General features: G+C 39.5%; 1 protein-coding gene across 2 annotated transcripts in view; it reads right to left on the minus strand.

The window, feature by feature from the left end:
• Positions 1-22334, minus strand: part of adcy8 (adenylate cyclase 8 (brain)) — a 139120-nt gene that overhangs the window by 34490 nt on the left and 82296 nt on the right. The window contains exons 8-13 of one of the 2 annotated variants that reach the window (XM_012850328.3): positions 17186-17383; positions 13319-13419; positions 9674-9875; positions 7218-7307; positions 4199-4371; positions 1243-1321 (exon numbers count right to left, since the gene is read on the minus strand). In XM_012850328.3, coding sequence (XP_012705782.2) covers positions 1243-1321; positions 4199-4371; positions 7218-7307; positions 9674-9875; positions 13319-13419; positions 17186-17383 — 843 coding nt within the window. The remainder of the gene's footprint in view (positions 1-1242; positions 1322-4198; positions 4372-7217; positions 7308-9673; positions 9876-13318; positions 13420-17185; positions 17384-22334) is intronic. The other variant, XM_036131225.1, reaches the window with a different exon arrangement.

The following is a 22334-nucleotide window of genomic DNA, read 5'->3' on the forward strand; positions in this document are numbered from 1 at the left end:
CTGCTTTGCACTAACCGAGTCTGTACAAGAGTCAAGAGTCAAGATTCTTTATTGTCACCGCGTGGTACTGTAGTGAAATTCCCTTTTAGGCCGTACTCCGGCTTAGAGTACACACAAAAAACAACAAACAATAAACTTATGTACAGCTTTTGTTTTCACTTTAGAGCGTGCAAAAGATAAAAAGATAAAAACGTCTATGTCAGAGTCTGAGGGTTTTGATATCAGTCCCTTTGAGAGTGATATGAGCCATGCTACATTGATTAGTCCGTTCTTCATGAGTCACAAATAGTGAGGTAAAAAAGGTGCTTTTGTGCAATGATTTTGAGGCTTTGCTTACAGAAATGTCCAATTTAATATTGTATTTAACTTTAGATGGATTGTAGCATATGACGAACAAACTCTATCGCCCTACAGGGGTACAGTGGCCGATGTAGGATAAAACGCTGTTTCTGTGCTGCAGCTGGTTGAGAGTGACCTCAGCCAAGGTTCTCACAGTTTCTGTCACTGCAAACGTGGCAAAAAGCTCAAGATCTACAATCATTTTAGGAGAATCTTTAGCCTAGCCTTGCTTCTGCTATAAAAACTTTGACGTTACCTCCACCTGCTTTTGACAACACAGATATGACAGCGTTTCTGAGTGAAATCCCACAAGAAGAATAAACACAGACTTAAAAAAAAAACGCGGAGAAACGTCACAGGTGCCTGTGTCTAAAGGCACTTACGATGCTGCGCTTTAAGTACTCGCCTAATCGCTGTTCTATGCAATCATCTCCTTTGCCACACCCTGTCCTGCACCCAATCAGCATCCTCCCACTCTCAGACCATGCCACCTCACCATCACAGGTATCATGTAGCCAAGAACTCTCACAGACAGAGCCGTGGCTGCGCGTGCCAGCCGAACACCATGGATATGCTGCCGTGATGATCATAAGTTTGGTTCATGCTCAAAAAACCCTCCACAGCCTATTTACTATGCCATGTGTGATGAAGAGCCCCCCCGCTGTCCCTCAATATGGCCCAGAAGACCCTGAAAGGACCATTAAGCTGTGCCTCATTTATTTCCTTGTAGTTTAGAGTTAACCTAGTGTGAAGGAGGTACAACAATGACCTACTTTGAAACAAAGGACCTTTGCCTTTAAACCAAAACAGAGCTGAAAAACATTTAATCATCAGAAATAGGAAGCATGTGCAGCTATTTGAACAATCATTAAGGCGATAGTTTAAGTTCAGCGAAAGCCTTACCTGCTGACCGTGGTAAAACACGGCAAGAAGGAACATGGCCATGAGGAGCAGAGATGTCTCTTTGGTTCCCAAGAAGTTTCTGATGGAACAAGAAGAAAAGAAGAAGCAGCTTGAACGTGTTTCTTTGCTTATTCTGTTTTCTATTACACCGATGCAGAAAAGGTCAGAAATAATAGGCAAAAAGGCAAAGTTTCCTTCATGGCGCATATCAAATATGTTTGTGTGCTGTTTGCCGTTTCCTGACAGGGAAATAAAAACGTAAATGCTTATATAACTTAATCTCCCATAAGATTAAAAGAGAGCCTCCTAAGAAAGTTCAAAGAGTTTCAGAGAAAAACTTTGATAAGGAACCTGCTCACTTTAGGTAAACTGCAGCAAAAATGTAAATGCACAGGAGGCGAGTGGTAATCCTGTGGAAAACGTCAGACTACCATGTTTATTTTCATCTCCGACACTGAGAGGCTGTTCAGAGGCTCGCTGTGGATTATCAGCTCAGAGAGATGTAGAGATGCCGCTCCAGGCATTTTCAAGAGTTAAGAGCAAGTGAGAAATAGCACATGCTTTGTTTTCACTGCAGAGGATCATTTTGTGACAGTGATACACGCTTTGAAGTATGTTTTTATGCTAGTTAGGAGGCTAAAAAATGGAATTTAGAGCCCAGATCACCCTCTGTGGCGTCCACACAAACACGAGGCTGCTGAAGCTGTTAGAGTTTTTATGCATCACTGAGTCAATCGAGGTTACCGTGAAGGTTTTATGCTGTATTTAATGTCACGCTTGAAGCGCAACACAAATTGGCAGATCACCAAGTGGCATGCAATTTCAATTACATTGATCGATAACGGCAAAGCACAACCAATATAGGCGGAGAGCTGAAGGATTTTATTTTATTTTTTTATTGATACTGGGCATAAACAAGATAAGCAAAAGAAAAGGAATCATTTAAATGAACAACATCAATAGCCGTGATCCATCCCGTTTTATTTTAGCTTTTTATTTCAGACATGAAAATAGAGCCGGCATCATGAATCTTCCATTGTTGCCGCCTGCAGAGGTTTTCCTCCTTTAAAATGGAAACATAATGCATTAGACTTATTTAATTGTTTTAAATTTATTCTTTTTTTAATTTGTTGGTCATAAATGCGCTTATGTAAATTCACAGTTATAGTTTTAAACACTGGTGCAATGATTAGGATTGTTTTTAACTGTATGAGGGTCCTGGTCAAATCTCAGATGGAACCTTCCTGTGTGGAGCTGACACTATTTCTATGTGCATGTAGGGCTTTCTCAGGGTACAGAAAGAAATGAGAATAGAATAATTTGAATGCATTATTATCCCAAATTTGCTTTGTTTTCAGTTGGAAACAAAAACTAAATATGAATGTCAACAAAACCTCATTGCAAGGGGTTCCTCAAGGCTCCATTCTTAGCCCCCTTTAATTTAAAGTCCATATGCAGTTATAGCATCTCTTACCACATCTATGCTGATGACAACTTTAGATTTATGTGTCACCACATTACAAAAATCAACAGGTCTGCCAAGTGAGTGTGCGCAATACCTTAATGAGTGGACTGGCTAGTTTTTGAAAACTTAATTTGGAAAGACAGATGTCATAAAAAGTGTTAGCGAGGTCATAAATCAGGATTTAGCTAGACTCAAAGTTGCTGAAATCCATAAAGCATCCTAGAGACTTTGTAGAAGACACCAGATATAAATGTTCTATTTTAAATTTGCATTCTTTGTTAGGAAATGGACCAAATTTCAATGCATTTCATTAAATGTATTTCTGATTTTTGTATATAATATTTGTCATATTTTTCCTCTAATTTCCTCCATTGCCTGATAGTAAATCATTTTTTGGCTTTGTTGACACAGAGTGACGACAGCTGAAATTGATTTTCTGTCTAGAAAGAGAAACAACCTGAGATGATTAAGCACCATCTTCTCTACCTTGTCATGTCATTTTTAATATAAACAGCTTATTATATGTGACGATACTAATGACAGATAATCAGCATGACTGCAGAGGATGATTCTAACTCTGTAGACCCATTTAATAAATTCAGAATATTCAGTAACTCAACAAAGTTTAACACATTATATAGATAAATTACATGGAGATTGATTATTTCCAGCATTACTTTTTGCTAATTATCATAATTTTTCCACTTGGAGAGAAAACACAAAACTTAATATTTGAATATTACAAAAAATACAGAAATTTGGGCCAAATGAAAAGTATATTTAATACCTGCTATTTTCTAAAGGTACCTTTAAGCTGACAAACAATTGTCTTTGGAACACGCTGTATATAAGTTATTGAATATGATTGCATGTAAGACTAAAATTGCTTTTTACACGACATTTGACGGCTTATAATGGTCTTTTAAAAGCAACAAGCCAAAATTAAGATTGTAATAAATTGATCAATATTTTTTTTAAATAAACAAATAATTATAGCAGAAATTTAACGATTTTAGAGGACTTCAATATACACTGTCCTTTTCTATTCTCCCAAGGCTTACCTTTCTTCTTTTTTTTCCATATTTATGTTTTCTAGATGGGTTTTAATATTTGAATCCAACTCATTTCAGTGACCTAATGGTGATCTCCAGCTTGGAGACCTTTGAATCCAAAGTCTATTTTTTACAGTTCTGCCTTGGTTTTGTCAAGGCGTCCTCGTAAAGTCTCACAGTAAATGTTTCCTGTTATCACTGACAAGCCCTATGAAATTAGTTTTTTTTTCACATTTGAAGATGTGTGACTCTGGGTCTTTCAGGGGGATGAAAGGTAAGGAAAATACATAATCAAAATCACATGACATGTTTTATTTTGCTTCACTAGCATGAAAAGCAGCAAATCCTATGAAACTTAATCTGAAAAAGTCAAAAGCTGAAAGTGGAATGGATCGCAGAACGTTGCCCCAAAGATGACCCAACCCTGGAAATCACTCACTCCGTGTTGTGGTGCACGGTGTCGTAACGGACAAACAGCGACGTGTAGAAAGCTTCGGTCAGCAGGGAGTAGATGGCAATCATCACCAGCAGCACCGCCAGTTTCAGCACAGAGTTCAGCCGCAGGAACACGGCACAGGTGACCATCGCCAGCACACCTGTGAATACAAAATACTGAGAAAGACGCAAACGTGATTAGCTGCAGGTACACGATCCATTCAAGCATGACACCATGCATTTTCTAAATAAATATCTGATAATAACAGTATGCTGAAGACTTTGTCATATTCTAAGATAAACACCAAATAATCTGTTTTGTTTAGTTAGTGATTAAAGAGTTAAATCAAAAAATTTAATCATTTACTGATTATCATTTAATCGTCACCTTATACTTAATTGAAATGCAGCATTAAATACTAACATCAACTAATGATTATTTAACAGTTCATATGAGGCAGAGCTTCAACTAATCACTCGCTAAGGATTGGCCAGTAATTAAATCCCCAAAAGTTACTAACAGGTGAAGGATTAAACGAGCTCAGATGAATTTTCTTATCGTAATCAAGTACTGATTAAGTGGTAGTTAATGTTAAAGGGACACTGTCTAACTAATTAGATTATAAACACATAGGTGGTGGTGCATCCATTTCTTCTATATGAAGACATGCTGTCGGTGGAGGAGGCGTAGAAAACAAGCAAAGACGACCGTAGATCTTTCTATGTGCTATTTTCTGTTGAAATGGAGGACCATCCATACTCTTTGCCCAGCGAGAAGGAAGAGAAAGTAACCAAGGAAAGAAAATTTCGTAATAACAGAGAGAAAACAAGAGTCTATATGGGCATAACTTTTACCAGGGGGAGTGGAGCCAATTATTAAGGGAGCGGGGGATTTAAAACGGATGCAGAGGTTGCAGCTTTCTGCTGGGCAGGTAAAATAATTCAATATAACAGTGATGTTTATTTTTGCTGTCACATTAGAAACAGGACAGTGCAGTCCCACAGCTGCTCTGTCCTCCAGGCAGAGACGGCTGGTTTGTTCGTCTTCCCTTCCTCCCAGGTAGTATGTGCGAGGGAGGCGGGGGGACATCAGCCGGTTGGTTCACCGACTGGGTTGGGCAGCAAGACCTGTTCCTCGTGTTTATAGTCGCTTTTTTTAGAGCCCAAAAAAAATGCGACACACAGAATTTACTAGCGACTTGGAAACAGTGCCAAAAAACATTTCACACGATGACCGCAGCTATTAGCATTAGCATTAGCTAATACATAGCGGACATGTTTACATTGTCACATTTAGGACTCCCCACGGCTTCTGTAGTAGTTATTATGCACTTAACGGCCAGGTTGTTTGTAATTCATTTAATGCATCACTGGATGGTGCACCAGTGTGAAAATCGTACAAACAGTAGCTTTAAAGTGACAAACAAAAACAACAAAAATAAAAACATCTGGGTGCAGCTAATACCTGTGACTATTCAAATTTTCTTGATGAAGAATGAAAATGAAGAATAATGATGACTAAAGCTTGATGCATAAGTAATGATTCCTTAAATCTTAGTTAACAGTTAATAACTATTAAATGTGAAATAATGAGGAACTATTTACTTTTTAACATCAATCTCGTATCTAAACTTTTAAACAGCTAATAATTATGTCATGAGTAGTTTTTGGTTAGTTGATTTTGGTTGGTTTTAAGGAAACTATTACCTAGCACTCGTTAGTAATTAATCCTCGTGTAAAACTTTCCCAGCTAACATTAAATTAATAGACAGTCATCAGATAAGGATGTTTTAAGGAATAAATTAGGAACTTATTGGAAACTAATTATCACCCAATAACTAATCTAATATCCTCAAAGATCTAACAATGACTGAATAATTAGCTATTTAGGAACATACTTTTTTTTCACAGAAATTTAAAATTAAGGTCCCTGTTGAAACTTAGTATTTGATTTAAAAGTACTTTCCAAAACATTCTCAAAGACTGACCGTGATGGAGCCCTGGAGATTTTCATTTTCATGCATGGTTAATGAACGCAAATGAGGCTTGACTTGTTCATGACCTCATTTCCTCCCCATTGACCACCCTATAGCAATTAAATAAGGATGTAATCCTTAGGTACGCCTTAGGTGTAACATTTTTTCACTGCACAGTAACTAGTTTTAGGTAAATAAGTAAGACTTTTTAACCTAGTGTGACCAAATTTGGTATAAAAAGATGCTAACTACTGACTGTGATACCATAGATAGCCGCTAGGTCTCTATATATACATTTATACACATACATTTAAAACTGTGCAAGTTAGTTATACACATATAAACCTTTTGAGAAGGTAATTTCAAAGCTCCGAATATGTTCCTGGAGATTCATTTGCCTAAAATTCAACTCAAGAATATCTTACACTTAGGAGAAACAAACTAAGTCAGCCAGTTTACATCATGAACTTTCTTTTATTAATATGAACTCCGGGCACAAACTGAAATAACTTCTATGAGCTCCTGATCAAATCCCCTGCTCCTCCAGCCACAAAAGAGATCACATGCTGAGCGGCAATAAGCCAAAACTACGTGGACCTTTATTTGTGAAGTTCCTGCTATGCCTCTTTATAAAATATTAAATCCCATATCCAATATTTCCTCACTTTGCTGCAGCTAAAAATAACCTCCAGTGTGTATCTAAATACAGATCTTATTTGCAGACCCCGAGAAGGAAATACGTTTATGATGTATACATACAACAATACATGACTCAGCCCAAGCTCGGGGCTATAAAAATGTGGCTCGCTTATTGGCTCCATCAATCAACCACATATTGTGTGAGCAAAATAACATAATGGATATTTTCCACTGGACGTTCTGATGGCTCCATCAGTCGCCGGTGTCCGAGGCGAGACCTCCTTCTGGGATGCAAGCAGCTGTCGACGATGTTTAATTCATCATTGTGCTACTGTCACAGAAGTGGGAAAAAAAAAACACAACAGATGGACCCGACTGCAGAATTTCGACACCTCATTTGGTTGGTACCTCTGGGTAGAAGCAGATGTCTGGGATGGAGACAGACTCGTTGTACGTCTGGTTCCTGAAGGTGTTGGACTTATCGAAGTCACACCACAGCTGCGAGAGAGCCAACAGGGTGGATTATTAAAATGTGCAGTATTAGACTGATTAAGGTGAAATGTAAATGTACTGCAAAATTGATTTTATTTAAAAATGCAAACCATTCCTCTGAAAAAAAATTGTGATGACAGAGTAAATATGTACTTGTATTAATGACATTTTTGGGTCACACTATGGTCCAATAGATGGAGATAGATGGATGGTTTGGGAATATACAAATTAAAAGTAAAGCTGTTTGTTAATTAGCTCTGCTATAGGACCTTTTAACAAACTCTCTAAGATTTGTAGAGCAGAGATCTCTGTATCCACTTCAATCAGATGTTTTTCCACTAATTATTAGCATAAGCAAGTCATGCTGGTGTTGTTGACTTCCGATGTGAGTCACGCTTACGAAATCTTCTTGACCTTGGGTCATCTGCAAGCTCAGCAAAACCCGTCTTGGCCACATCCTAACCCCCCTAGTAGACTACTGACTGGTCTTGAACCAACACACAGCCAAGGCGGTGCATTTATACCTCTAATGCCTATTGATGCATTTTTAAGACATATCAAGAATCATACTGGAAGAACCTTTACATAATCTAGTTGCCAAAGTAATAATGCAAATTATTCCAAATTAAGCTAGATTTAGTTTGTTATAAGTGCTATATTCAAATTAAAAGATCTTTATATGACTTATCATCCAATCAGCTAAAACATTGCAAATGAACTTTTTTCACATGTAAATGTTAAACTACTTGTGCATTAGCGAGCATATTATAAACTTTAGTTGGTGTCCTGGCTCTGATCTCTTGGATGAAGGGTATGCATCTTAATTAGACCGCTCAGATCATTAGGGTACGCTGAGAAACATCCCATATGAAGCAGCTGCACAGCTAGAGCTGACTGACTGAACTGGACGATTGTCTGATTTGTTGTCTGCATGATGTGCAATATTTATTTATTCATTTATTTTACTTGTTTTTTGTTACTGCTGCTGTAATCAGCATTGGAATTAGCATCATTTCTGACCAGTAAACATTCTTTTAAAGGAGCAATAAGCGAAATTTCATTATTTTAGACAGAACAAAAAGATATAGATATGAAAAACTAAAGGTTTTTAGGTGTAATATGGTATGACACCACTTACTATCTCTCTCTGTGTTTTTCTTGTTAACAAAGCCAGGTCGGCTGCGCGTGCATGCATGTCCGTGCGAATGACTGCCCCACCCTGCCCATAAAATGCTACCGTCAGAAGAGTGTAGCATTGGATCAAAATGGTGGAGAACATTTCCAACAGATCGAAACGTTGGCTGCATTCAAAATCGTCTTTTGGGATTAGGACTCTCTTAGCCAAAGTGTGTCAGCGGTCGCCGGGATGAGTGAATAGTGCAGTCAGTAAGAAAGGAGGCAGGAAAAGGAGCCTGTATGCTTCCTCTCGCAGCTAGTTTAGCAAAGGAACCTTACAATGCGCTTCCTGGCCCAAAGGAGCTATAAGGAATCCCACAATCCTTTGTGTGACATGACGTATCAGCATAGCCCACCTCATAGAAATGAACGAAAATGTCCGGAGAGAAGAGAGCGCCCTTCTTATTATTAATTTTCGTAAGGTTGTAGGTCGGGATTTGACTAGAATCATCCATGTCCGTTTCCGTCACTTAATGACGTCACCATTAAAGGCTGTCTGAGTTCGGCACCTTTGTCACCTTTGCAAATATGCGCATACGAGGCGATAGGCGAGAAGAGGAGGGGGAGGGGGGGGGGCAGGGTGCAGCTGGAGTGGAGGTAGAGAGAGTCATGGCTTATCAACCATCTTGTTTTGGTCTACTGACAGTGCTCAAGAGTCCACCAAGTGGTGAAAGTTTGCCTACTGCTCCTTTAAACTTTTCCTAAAATGTAATGCATAAAATGCCAGTTCATCACGACTAATTTTGGCTAAATGTGTATGAGTTTATAATACTTTAATGTTCCAGGTAAAACATTAAAAACGTTTCAGAAATTGTTTACACATATTGTTAATACCATGCAGTACAGCTGAGTAAATATTGGTTTACCATAATCTCTACAACATATTTACTGGGGGAACTGGATGTTAACCCCTAGATGTAGGAAGGAGAAAATCAGTCAGTAACGTCACTTGGACACAAAGTGGGGCATATCTAGGTGTGAATATGCCCCACAGGTGTAGGAATGTGCCACGAATGGCAAAACATCCTGTATTAAATGCAAACTTTATCATGGGCTGTGCATTAATATAGAAGGCTTTATTCCACCACCTTCCCTCTGCAGTGAGTGGGGGAAATCCTGAAGCTTGACTCTGCCAGAACAAACAAACATTTCCTTTTTTCTTTTTAATATTTGTTTCATCCTTGACCTATACTTACAATATTGATCATTGCTGCCAGGAAGTTGATAAGGATTGAGACGAAGATGATGACGTTTCGTGCCGTGTACGTCTCGTTGATCCAGCAGCACGCTTTTCTCAGGACCAGAGGCAGACATTTGTAGTCCTCCGCCGTCGTAACCAGAACCAGGCAGGAGTGCAGGACGATGAGGACCGAAAACTGGATCACCATCGTCAGCATTCTGCATGAACAAAATAACACACCCAGTTAAAACAGGCCTCCAGATTTTATAACACTTTAAGAAAGTCTTGGTGGAAACCACATATATTTTCTCTTTTATTTTTGCAACTGAGGTGGAAAATGTTTATGTTTGACCTTCAATAGCAGAAGAACCTGAAAATCCCTCTGAGTTTAAAAACTGGGAACTGATTGTAGAGCACTTTCAGCAGACTGAGAAGTCATGGAGTAACTTGTGAAGACAAGGTCACAGTCACCCCTCAGAGCAGGGGCGGTTCCCTGTTATGGCTCCTGTACTAAAGACATGATTTTAAATAAATGTCTTATGATGATATATGCTGACAAATCATATCGTAACTCATTGGTCACTTGGATCAATTGTATTTTTTTACTTTTACAGTTTTACTCTAACAATAATATGTATACAGTATATTAAGTAGTTTCACGTTTAGCTTCAGCCGTATTGTGATAGGATCAGGGGTCTGCAACCTGCAATAGCCACAATTGCCTCTTTGGCTCCCTTGAAATATTAAACGATGAAATATTCACCTGTTTAGTTTTTTTCCCAATATTTTGTTCTGTGCCCCCATGAAAAAACACAGGCCCCCACCCTGGCCAGTCTGCTAAATTTGGTGTAAAACCGCCAATGACTCAGATGGAGAGGACAAGGCAGAGGCAGGGGGAGAGGGAGAGGGAGGGGGAGCTCAAGGAACCATGGGAGAGGAAGACAACAGGATCAATCATCTGATTATGAACTCCGACTGAGAAGAGGAGCTGACATGCAGGTTTGTAAACTATTATTACTGCATTGTGCACTAATAACCACGGCCATGACAAACTTTGACTCAAGGTTGAGAAAAGTAGAAGCATGTGAGGTTAGCTCTTGTGTTTAAGGGGAGCTCAGACTGCGCTCTGTGTCACATGACTCCTTCAGAAGGAAGAGCAGCCTGCACTGAGCGTCCATATGTGCCAAGTGCTGTAGATTGAGCTGCAAAATCCTTTCATATATCTTAAAATACTTGGGTCAAAACTTACATGCTGCTGCTTAAGTAACCAATTACAGACCAGCATGAAGTCACATGGAAGCCAAAGGTTTAAACTCACACATACCCGTATCGTTGGCATCCCTCGCTGCTAGAAAATACAAATTTAGACTCCAAATAAACCCAAAATGGAATGAGAATGCTAAAAAAATCAAAACTCAGACTCATTCTGTAAGAGAGCAAGTTTGATAATGACTTTTCATTTTGTAATTTCAGTGCTTTTCTTTACAATTTTGATAGGAGCGGTGCCCTATCGCCTCTTATTGACAAACCGCCACTTTTGAAAAACACAAGTGAATGAAAAATATTAAATGCGGCAATTTTTCAGTCCCTCGGTTCTCATTATCCACCTGAAATCATAAATAATGGTTTAAAAGCAAATTTATTTTCCGGTTCAGATAACAGTCACTCTTGACCATCATCAAAGCTTTCAGCGACTTCTCAGGGAATGACGAAATTATCTCATTAAGAAATAAATATTCTGTCTCAGGATCAGACTGATTACTTTCTCTGGATTTGGAGATAAAATTTCATCTGACAAAAGATCCCAATCATGACTAAAAGTGCTTTGAGCAGCCTAAGAGAAGCACTCGGGCCACACACGCGTCCTCCATCTGTGATTTCCCACTCTACATACATAATATGTTCCTCACTGGGAGACACGGTTTGGAAAGCGGACAACTGATGCCTTTCTACATGCAGATGTCACTTCCATCACCTGACTGATTGAAACAGTAGCTCTTTATTGGGATAGCGATTAAAGGTATCTTTACTTGGTAATAGATTTTATTACAGTGACAGTCAAAGGTTACTTCAGCACCCAAGTTAGATAAGGAGGTGTGATTCAGTCACTAAACAGCTGCATTTAATCATGCTTTCATGGTATTTATTGATTTATTTATTGAAAAATAGCAACAATGGCAACACTATCTTCAGTTTTGGGATATTATTCAAACATCATCTTTTAGAACAATAGGACAATGGCCTATCCCTATACTTTCCCGTTAAATTTAAACCTTTTTAATAACAGTTGTTTAATTCTTTCCCTGCAAATCGGAGCAAAAAATGCCCGTTTAACACAAAGGCCACAGAGTCTGCTTGTTATAACGTGTTCATTAACAGCCAAAGCTTTTTATCTAGTTTTAAACTCTTTAAAAAATGCATTGTATTGACAAAATATGCAAGATACTAATTTAAAACGATATTGTTTAACTAGAGGGTTTACTCACCTGTACACTGGGATCACACACTATCTCTTTGTCCTGCTAATTCACTGCTGCACTTTACCCTGTAACTTTATCTTATCCCGTCATCTAAATTTCAAGCTGTATGCAAACGAAATTTCGTTCTGTACGCACTCTGTGCATACAAAATGACAATAAAGTTGTCTAAGTCTAAAGTAAAGTCTAAGTCTAAGTCAAGCCTAAAGATATGTAAGGCTTTGTGCAGCTCTAACAGCTGTTAGTGAAACACAAGCTCATTGCTACCAGTTTCAGGACATTAATGTCTGCTTAATCTACCCCAATGATGGAGATTTATTAATGCCCAGAAATACGACCATTGCATATAAATAACGTGGTCTCCACTGCGTCCTTCTGGTACAGTTGTTTGTGTGTGGTTGTCCTGTGTGTCCCTGTGTTGTCATGTGATGAACTCAGGGTGAACCCCGCCTCTCGCCCAATGACCCCCCCCGAGATAGGCACCAGCCCCCCCTAAGATCCTGCACAGATTAGATGGTATATATGAAGGATGGATAGATATTACTGACATTAATTTCTTTAAAGCTGGGGTTCTCCAACTTTTCGTGGCCAGGGATCCCTTAACAGCAGTAGAATTTTTCCAAGGACCCCTTTAGATTCCTCATGCTGATAGTATTTTTAAACAGCCTTTTGTTCTGTTAAATACATTAGGAATCATGTATGTTTTTAAAAATATATTTATAAATACACCTAATATTACAGATTTGATGGAGATTAGATCCTCATTCTGGATGTAACTGTTGTCCTACATCCTAATTTCAGCTGATTTGGCTTTTACCTTCCTCAGCAGAGCCTCTTCAGGCCTGGCAACAAGCATTTCACAGACCCCAACCCGTGGTTCGTGGACCCCCGGGGGTCAGGGGACCCCAGTTTGAGGGCCACTGCTGTAAAGAACCTAATTATAACACCTTGATTTTATTAGCTGCTAGAAAGATTTTGTTATCAACTGGACCTTTTTTTAAGTGTAGAAAACAGATCCAACAAGTTTACATTTCTTATGTTATTGTTTCTCTAGTCAAGGTGGAGTAGTTTACTGCCTGGTTTTCTATGCGCCCCGTCGTTGGTATCGGACTTGTCCTGCGAAGGCTGTCGCTAGTTTTGGTCACGAAATCTGACGACACAATCAACAGTTTCCGTTGCCTTACCTGGCAGAGGGAAGCAGGCTTTGAATAGCTGTGATGAAGATGAGCACAATAAAGGCGCAGACCAGGTTGGACTTGAAAACCTCGTCCCTCATCTGTGAGTACTGCACGGGAAAAGAGACGAAGACGAAGAGAAAAAAAAAAAAGAAGGAGGAAGAGGAAGGTGAGGGGCAGATGGAGAAACCGGTGTTCAGACGAGCAGAGGAGACAGCAACAAAACAAAGTGCACCAAACACACGGATGCACTGCCACAGACGCATGCTACTCGGTCAACCACAAGCGTTAGAGAGAGACAGGAGCTGGTGGGTTAGCTGTGGGGTCCTGGGGAAGGTGCGGAGCGGACAAGCACAATGCTAGCTCCGACGCCAACAGAGAGTGCTCGGTGAAAATTAACTCTGAAGATAAACCTGAGAGGTGGACACAATTAAGAATCCCAAAAAGTGTGTAGATGTCAAATTTTTTTACCCTACAGTTAAAAAATTACTAACTGAACCAAAAAATGGTTAAAGACATATCCATGGCCTTTGGTTTTTAATTGGCGATGCCTTAAAGGTGTTCCTTTACTAGTTGTTGTAATTTGTCAGACATCTTGAATAGGTACTACTATTTTCCCTTCTGCTGATTCAAATTAACATTCAGATTTTAATATATATGTAGCTAAACATCTATTTAAGCATCTACAACTTTGCAAGCTATCTTCAAGCTAGTTGGCAGAAATATCTCTATAGCGATTTCTTTTTAAAAATCACTGAGAATCATGGGAAAGTGTATTATTTCTGTTTTTCTGGGGTTAAATATTTTGACTGACAACTAAAATCCTACTGTCAAAACACAAACGTAGAAAAAAAATTATTAAAAAATGTTGCTGGCTAAGACAGCTCTCCTCCTGACCGAGCTAAACTAGTTCTAGCTTTTTCTCATAAAAACCTCAATGTTTTTCAAAAATTTCCCAAAAATACCCCTTCTTAAAAAAAACACAAATATCCTACAGCTTTAGAAAGCTTTCCATTAACCCAGTTTGAAATGTTTTTAGCCATTCTTGAGGGAAGAGGCGTCGCTGGCAGATTCTGACTCCAGATTACGTTAACCCTTTCCACCCCAGTGACACCTGCTGCCCAGACCTCTCTGTCTCTTTCTTAAAGGACGCTGGGAAATTAGCAAGAGGATGTTTCACGTTCCGTCACAACTTTGGCAAAAGTAAAAAGGTGAGAGATGAAGGGAGGGCAACACCAAATCACTTCACAATTACTAGGAAGGTTTAGAGCTTAACCAGATAAACAATAAAATTATATAAATTAAGGAAGTGGAAAAGGTTTCTTTGGGATGGTCATAGATTTTAAGGAGCAAAGACAAATATGAATGGCCGAAAGCCAAAATTAACTCAGGGGAACAACAATGAAGAAATATGGGCAAAAAAAAGGACACTGCATTCAGCAAAGAAAGAGAACATTCATTCATTTTTATTAATATGTCATTTAATGACTTATGAGAGAACCACCAGTTTTCACATTTGGTAATCAATCAAAATGCTGCTGCAGATGAGTCTGCTGAATGTGACTGTAGGAAGACGGTGGTCCATATAAAGATTGTACAATAAATCCATAGATTAGATATTATTGTCCTGAGTCTCCTAATTATTGTTGAAAAATGTAAGTTTATTAGAGTCAGAATACCTTAAAATTACTATTAAATTAATACTAATGCCTTTCTGTGATGAAATATGTTACACCTTTTAAATTCCTTCCTGTAGACTATCCATCTTATCAATTAGCGATACAAAAGTTTCTGGCACAACTTCACAGACTCCCAAGTTGCATGGAGAGCGTGAAATAATCTGGTGAAGTGAAAACTCCAGGAAGGCTTGAAATGATAGGAAGCAACTTTATTTGGTGGCCGATTAGTTTCTGGCCACAAGCAAAAACGCGTTGGTCAACAAATAAAGTGTCTTCCTAGCACTATTTTATCAATTAGCCTTTACGTTAAATCAAAAAGCCTCAGAAAAATTCTAATGTCCAACATTTGAATCTAAAAGTCCTTTCAAACGAGGAGGATGATGGGAAGTGGAAGCCATGATTTTGGGAAAACAGAAATGTGTTTTCTTTTGATTTTTCTTTAGTGAATGCAGGGATTGAAAAGTTAAAACAAAAGAGGAAAGAAAAATAAGATAAAGAAATGCTGAGCTGGTCAACGTTTTCCACAAAAGTGTGAAATTTATTTTTGGTCATGAGTAAACTGAAGGGCGCTCTCTGCGTTTTAATGAGGGGAAAAAAACAGCATTACCATTATTCTACATTATTCTACACCCCTTAAAGTAGAAAAAAGTCCCAATTTACTTAGTGAGCCTAAAGTAATAAGAAAAGTAATCATTAAGAAAATAAAAAAAAATATGCCGTTGATTTTTACAAGCCATTTCTTTTACCCTGTATGGAGCCCAAAGTGTGCCATGGTAGTTTCAAAGTGTATTACTTTATTCTAACACAGAAATACATTAATAGAATTTTCAAAGAAGACAAACCTTAAGCTAAAATGTCTTTTTAGTTTGGAAAGCACTTCACTCAGTCAAACCCTTAAAGCAAAGCTTGTCCAGGTACAAAAATGTAGCTACTGCTGTAACTACTCTCCTGGGCGAGTAGGGAAGATTCCCCAAATAGCTGGAATACATCAAAAATTAATCTCCCATATGCAGCCAGAAAGATCTTCTATAAAAAAAGATGTGGTCCCCATTTTATTCCCCCATTTTTATTTAGGTGTAGGAGAGGAATTGAACCTTCTTTTTTCTTTTTTCCCCCTAGGTTCATTACTGTAAAGTCTCTTTTGTTAGAAATATCTTAACTGGTATCCAGATTATCTGAGATTAACCAAGATTATTTAAATGGAGTTTGTAATCGCTAAAAAAAGCGTGATTAGATTGAAACAATTTAATTTTGAGCAAAAATTAAGGGGTTAAGCAGTAATCAGCATAATAATAATAATAATATTTATATTTCTTATTTGTATTTATTTATTTATTTTTGTCATTAGGGTTTGCAGCACAGAAGGAAAAATAACAATAGTTAACAAAAAGTACAGGAATTGTGGTCCAGGCACCTGTCCAGCTGTTTAGAAATAAATTTACTTTAGATTTGAGGTATTTTAATACAGTATATAATTGCATAATATTCATGCAATTCTGAGTTCCGCTACCTGGTGTTCAGTATTACTACTCCCTGTTGCTGTTGTTAGACATGTAGACTCGTTGCTTTGAGAGGGCGGAGCTTCAGAAACAGCTCAAGCACAGCAGAGATAGACATTTAAAAAAAAAACTAATCTAGTTATGTTTCTTTATTTTTTAACTTTTTTATATTCTGCATTGATTTATTTGGTATGAAATAAGGATTTTATAAACTGCGTGTGGTTCTCAAAGTTTGAGAAAGTTGGTTGGATGCGCTCGATAGTCCAATACTTGATTAGTTTTGTTTCCTGTTTGAGTGAATAAAGCATTGCATTTACTTGATTTATTTAGATTGAAATGGCATTAAGTGTGTTCTTTTATAGTGGAAAATGTTATAAAATAAAAGGCAAGCTGATTAATGATGGCACACTTGGAACTCTGCACACCAGGACGACAAACAAACACATTTACTGATAAGAAAATGTGTTGACTGTCCTAATTTTAAAAGCTTGTAATTATACAGTGACTCATGTAAGCTGAAATTCAAAAGGGGACCTTTTTTTTTTTGCAATAGACCCATTGTCTGTGCCTTTAGCTTACTCATGATAAATAAAAAAGAATTGGTGTCATTGTTTTGTTTTTGGAAATCTCAAAAATAGGAATGAGGAGGGAGAGGGAGAGGAAAAAAAAAACATTGATCTGTCTAAAACCCCAGCTACCTTCTCTTCCAGGCTGGAGTCTTTAAACATCAGTGAGAAAGGCTTGATATGCTCTCTTCTCAACTTATCGCCACTCCGTAAGTCGATGGCACTCTCTATTCGCTTGTTAATTTCCTCAGGACCAGAGTGGACATGCAAAGCTTGTGCAAGATGGTTTGGAAGCAGATTTATCGAATTTCTCGTTAGGGCAGCCAGAGTCTAGAGGGAAAGCACATGCACATAGAATGAACCTGCTTTTCCCCCGGTTTTCTTTTCATTCAGGTTACAAATGAATAATAAAAAAAAACATACAGACACACAGTTTGTTACATACACAAACCAAAATTAAGAAAAAAAAAAGAGGGAAGGAGGGGAGACCAAAATGCAACATTTGCTGTCAGAGCAGGTCATGCAGATCCCATTCTCTCTCTGGCAGAACGTTCACGTTGCACTGATGTTAGTGGTGACAAAGCTTGTAATAACGCACACACTGTAACAAAGCTGGAAATTATGCGCACGTCTGTGAATGGAGGGCGGAGAGAGCCGAGGATTAAAACACAATTAAAGGGCTGGAAATTAAAATCATCAAGCATGAAGCGGAGGACAGAAAACCGCTCAGAAGGAGTCTAGCTGCAAAATACCACCCACACGCAAAAAAAATCAAATTAAACGTTGACTTTCAGATTTACTGAAACCTTAAATAGCCCAGGGTTAAATACAACAAGATTTTGGGTTCATCTGGTTTAAATTGAAATCCCTTCCCATCAAACTGAGCTGAGCAAAACTACGCAAAGTGCCAAGACTAACGATGACTTTTTATTTATTTATTTTTTCAAACATAATATATCTTTGCAAACATGGAAAAATCTCCATCCTCACTAAGATCTGGCGGTTCAGTGGGCAGACCGGGGGCACCGTGCCCTGAGGCTGCCTGTCGCATCCTGTCTATGAACTGCAGAGTAAAGACAACTAGTATCACGAAACCTTAAAAAACGGACTTAATATGAACCTGTGCATGGCAGACCAATAACATTACCAGACACATTTCAGAGGCATTAAATAAGTGAAAGCCCAGGAATGAGAGAGTGCTCCACCAACTGAGATAAAGTTGAAAGAAATTTGGACTTTCATAAGATAGAGGAGGCTTGTTCACTTATTAGTGATTAAAGGTTGTGTGGTACGGTTGCTCCATCTGTCCACTGGTTCCAGCATCTGCCCATTTGTGACACCTTCACACCTCATGCTGGACAATCTCACAGTAGGATCATCCGCTTTCATGCAAACCCAGAGTACGACTGGGGCTGGACCATAATTCATTAACAATATATATCGACCGATGGACGTATAACAGTGATAGAAAAAAAGGGTCAATAAAAGTTCAATAGAATAAGGAAGTTCAATTTTCCTTCCTCATGCATTCTAGCCTATCATGTAGGTTAATATTACAGTCGTTACATCCTCCCAACCAATCACAACGCAGACCCAGGAAGCTCCGCCCCCTTCAAAGAGTTCAGAGAGCACACGTTCTTTTTTTCTTTTTTAAAAACTTGTAGTTCTGGTAAAACGTTGGTAGAATAAAGCGTTGAGTTTGAATTCAGTGTTTGTGTGTCTGTATCTAAAAATAGGTTGCTAGGCAACAGCATAAAGTGGCCAGGGCTGCACTTACAATATATGTTTTGAATTTGTTGATATTTATCGATACTGATCAATATGATTTCTGTTTTATGGATATGCTTTTTCTCTACGTCGTCCAGCCCTATCTATACCTGGCAGCCAGGTCAGCTTATTCTCGTTTACACTCTGTTTCGACTGCCTGTTCTGTCAAAGGTCCCGCTTGGTAACACGGCTCTGCTCCACCTGTGATGCTCATCCTCTCTGGTTCCTGATCTAGACGGGTCAGCTCTCTGGAAATTCAACTTTATTTTTCAGAACCATTTTGGTTATGAAGTCCAGGTCGCTGCCATATACACAGAGCAGAATCCAAGGAGCAGACTGAGGTAGAAAAAGGTCCACAAACTGTCAGAGAGCAGAGGAATCCTGGTAGGAGACAGGTAATGGCGAACAGGTGTAACCCATCAGGGCAGCAGTCAGGAAGAACCCGAGGGGAACAAAGAACCGGAGCGGTCCTGACAATCACTCCATCTGTCCTGGGTGTTGCTCTGCAGCGACTCTGACCTGTCTCTGTAATATGCAAATGAGGAATCAGCAGAAAGTGTTACCCAGATGAAAGTGGAAGAATACGTTTATGCTAATTGGTGGTTGTGGCGGGTCGGCTTTGGCTGCAAGACAACCAAGTCTGCACAGGCAGTCTGCACAGGCAGTCTGCACAGGCAGTCTGCACAGGCAGTCTGGACGGCGCTTTGCACACGTATTAATACGGCTTGAGGAAACTCACACGTCTCGTCTCAACCAGAAACCTCAGGGGAATATATCAGATTTTATTTGAGACACAAAGCTTTGCAGAAGTGGGAAATCCAACTTTATTTCTCAACACCTAGAAAGCATGCTATGCATTAGTTTTAGCCCCCTTAACTCTGACACCCCTTAATATAATCTAGTGCAAGCAATTGCCTTCTGAAGTCACCTAATTACTAAAAAGGAAGAAGAAAACTGTCTGTTTTTGATTTGATCTCAGTATAAATGCTGTTTCTGGCCTCAGAGGTTTGATGGAGAACATTAGAGAACAAACAGCATCATGGAGACCAAGGAACCCGGCACAGAGAGGGAGGGCCAGGGGAAAGGTGATGAGAGGTTTAAAGCAGGGCTAGCTTCTATTTTTTTTATTTAACCTTCATTTTAACAGGAGGTTCCTTGAGATAAGATCTCTTTTTCGAGGGAGACCTGGCCAAGAGGCACCAGAAACATGTCATCTAAAAACATCCAGACAGATAAAACAATGAACAGCCGGGGACCCATTTAGAACCACTCTAAAGGCACTCAGGGGAATGTGATCCTGAAGCTTCAGAGAATATTATTCCTCGCCCGTGGGGCAGCAATGGAAAGAGAAGTTCTTTCCAGATCGGTGAAGAACCTCGGGACAGTGAGGAGAAGTCGATGAGAAGAGCGTGAGTTGTCACCACCGTCGGCAGGAGACAGGAAACGTCTGAGGTAGGAGGGCAGTTTGCCCAAAACGGCCTCAGAAATGAACGTTGTCTCTAAAACAGCATCCCAAACTCTGAGCATCTCCCAGAGTTCTGCTTAGTCCATCATCCGAACATGGAGAGAGGATGGACCAGCTGCAGACCCACCAAGACATGGACGCCCACCCGACCTCGCAGGCAGACACTCCATAACCTTTCCATTATGGGAGAGTGGAATGTAAAACGCCATTGATGGAAAAACTGACATGAAAAGTTCTGTTTGGACTTTGCCACAAGCTGTGATTGACATCCAAGACTGGATGCATTAACCTACATGTAAAAGTCTACATTTCATCAGCATGGTGAAACATTTCTCATCATGATAAGATCAGATTTGTTGAGTCAACAATCTAAAATAATGCTGATTGAAAACCACAAAAGAAAGAAAACTGACTGCAACGGTTCTGCTGGAGGTTTTTCCTTCCCGTTTAAGGGGAGTTTTTCCTCTCCACTGTCGCTTCATGCTTGCTCAGTATGAGGGATTGCTGCAAAGCCATGGACAATGCAGACGACTCTCCCTGCAGCTCTACGCTTCTCCAGGAGTGAATGCTGCTTGTCGGGACTTTGATGCAATCAACTGGTTTCCTTATATAGGACATTTTTGACCAGTCTGTATAATATGATTGAATTTGACTTTGTAAAGTGCCTTGAGATGACATGTTTGCCGCTATATAAATAAAATTGAATTGAATTGAATTGAATTGCATTGTCAGAATTGGTATTTTTCCCGTTTCCCCAGCTGATGGTTCCATACGGCATCATTTCTGGCACCTGAGAGGACGACCCAGACACACACAAGACAGACAGCCAGACACACACACCCCTCAGGGCAGCTGAGAGTAACTAATTACACTAAACACTCACGCTTCTGACGGTGGGAGTACCCAGAGAGAGCTCATGCAAGTACAGGGAGGACGTGCAATCTCCACCGGGCAGAAATTCAAACCCAGAACCTTCTTGTTACATAGCAGCCGTGCCGTCAAGTGCACCACTACATATCTCTACAGCCAGTTTATCATCACTTTAACTGCTATCCCAACAAAAAGCACAATGTAAGTCCATATTGCCCACCTTTACCTCACAGTTCTGCATAACTTTGGCATCAATTGAAACGTGTGTTCAAAAAAAAATGTTAAATATAACGCAGGTGGTAAATGCATCATGAATTTAATCTAGTATGGAGCTTTTTAACCTGTTGGACAGAGAGGGCCATTTGCCAGGCAAACTGCGGTCTGTCTTGGTCAACACAAGAGTGAGTGCTCTCACCTTTGTTTTTCCTTCTTTATATTAAGTGGTCCTTAATTCCAGTCCTTGAGGTCTGGCGTTCTGCAGCTTTTAGTCCTGACCCAACAGGCCTGAGTCAAATGGCTGAATAACCTCCTCAGTCTGCAGTCAGGTTCCCCAGAGTCCTGCTGATGACCTGATTATGTGACTCAGGTGTGTTGAAGCAGAGCAACAGCTAAAACTTGCCGGACTCTCAAGGACCAAAACTGAGGACCGCCAAAGATTTGAACAGGTAACATATACCGTGTTCGTATTTTTCGGCAATAAGTCGTACTTTTTTCATAGTTTGGCCGATCCTGCAACTAATAGTCAGGAGTATATACATTTTTAATAGTAAATAATACTGACCAGCATGCACCAAGAAGTAAACATTACCGTCTATAGCCACAAGGGTGCTCTCTACGCTTGTGAAAACTATCCTGCTCCTTTAAAATTAACTGAAAAAATTCAGATAAGACTGAACACGTTTGTGTGTCGTTTCTCTGTTTCAGTCTGCCATCGCGCAGCGGAGCATTGCGTGTTGCAGCTCGAAGGACCCAGACCGTGTCAGAACCCTGTTATTAGGCTGTCCGTGAAGCTAATAGCAGCTAGCGCTAGCTTACAGCTCTGTTGTTCAGGCGTTTTACAACTTCACTGATGCATGTGAGCTTTATGTTGCTCTGAAACATCTGTGTCGTACTGTTAGCTTAGCATGTAGCACCATTATTCTCATTTCAGCGTAATTTTGGCAACTTTCAGCATAACGG

Source organism: Fundulus heteroclitus, unplaced genomic scaffold, assembly GCF_011125445.2.
Source record: "Fundulus heteroclitus isolate FHET01 unplaced genomic scaffold, MU-UCD_Fhet_4.1 scaffold_42, whole genome shotgun sequence".
Lineage (NCBI taxonomy): Eukaryota > Metazoa > Chordata > Actinopteri > Cyprinodontiformes > Fundulidae > Fundulus > Fundulus heteroclitus.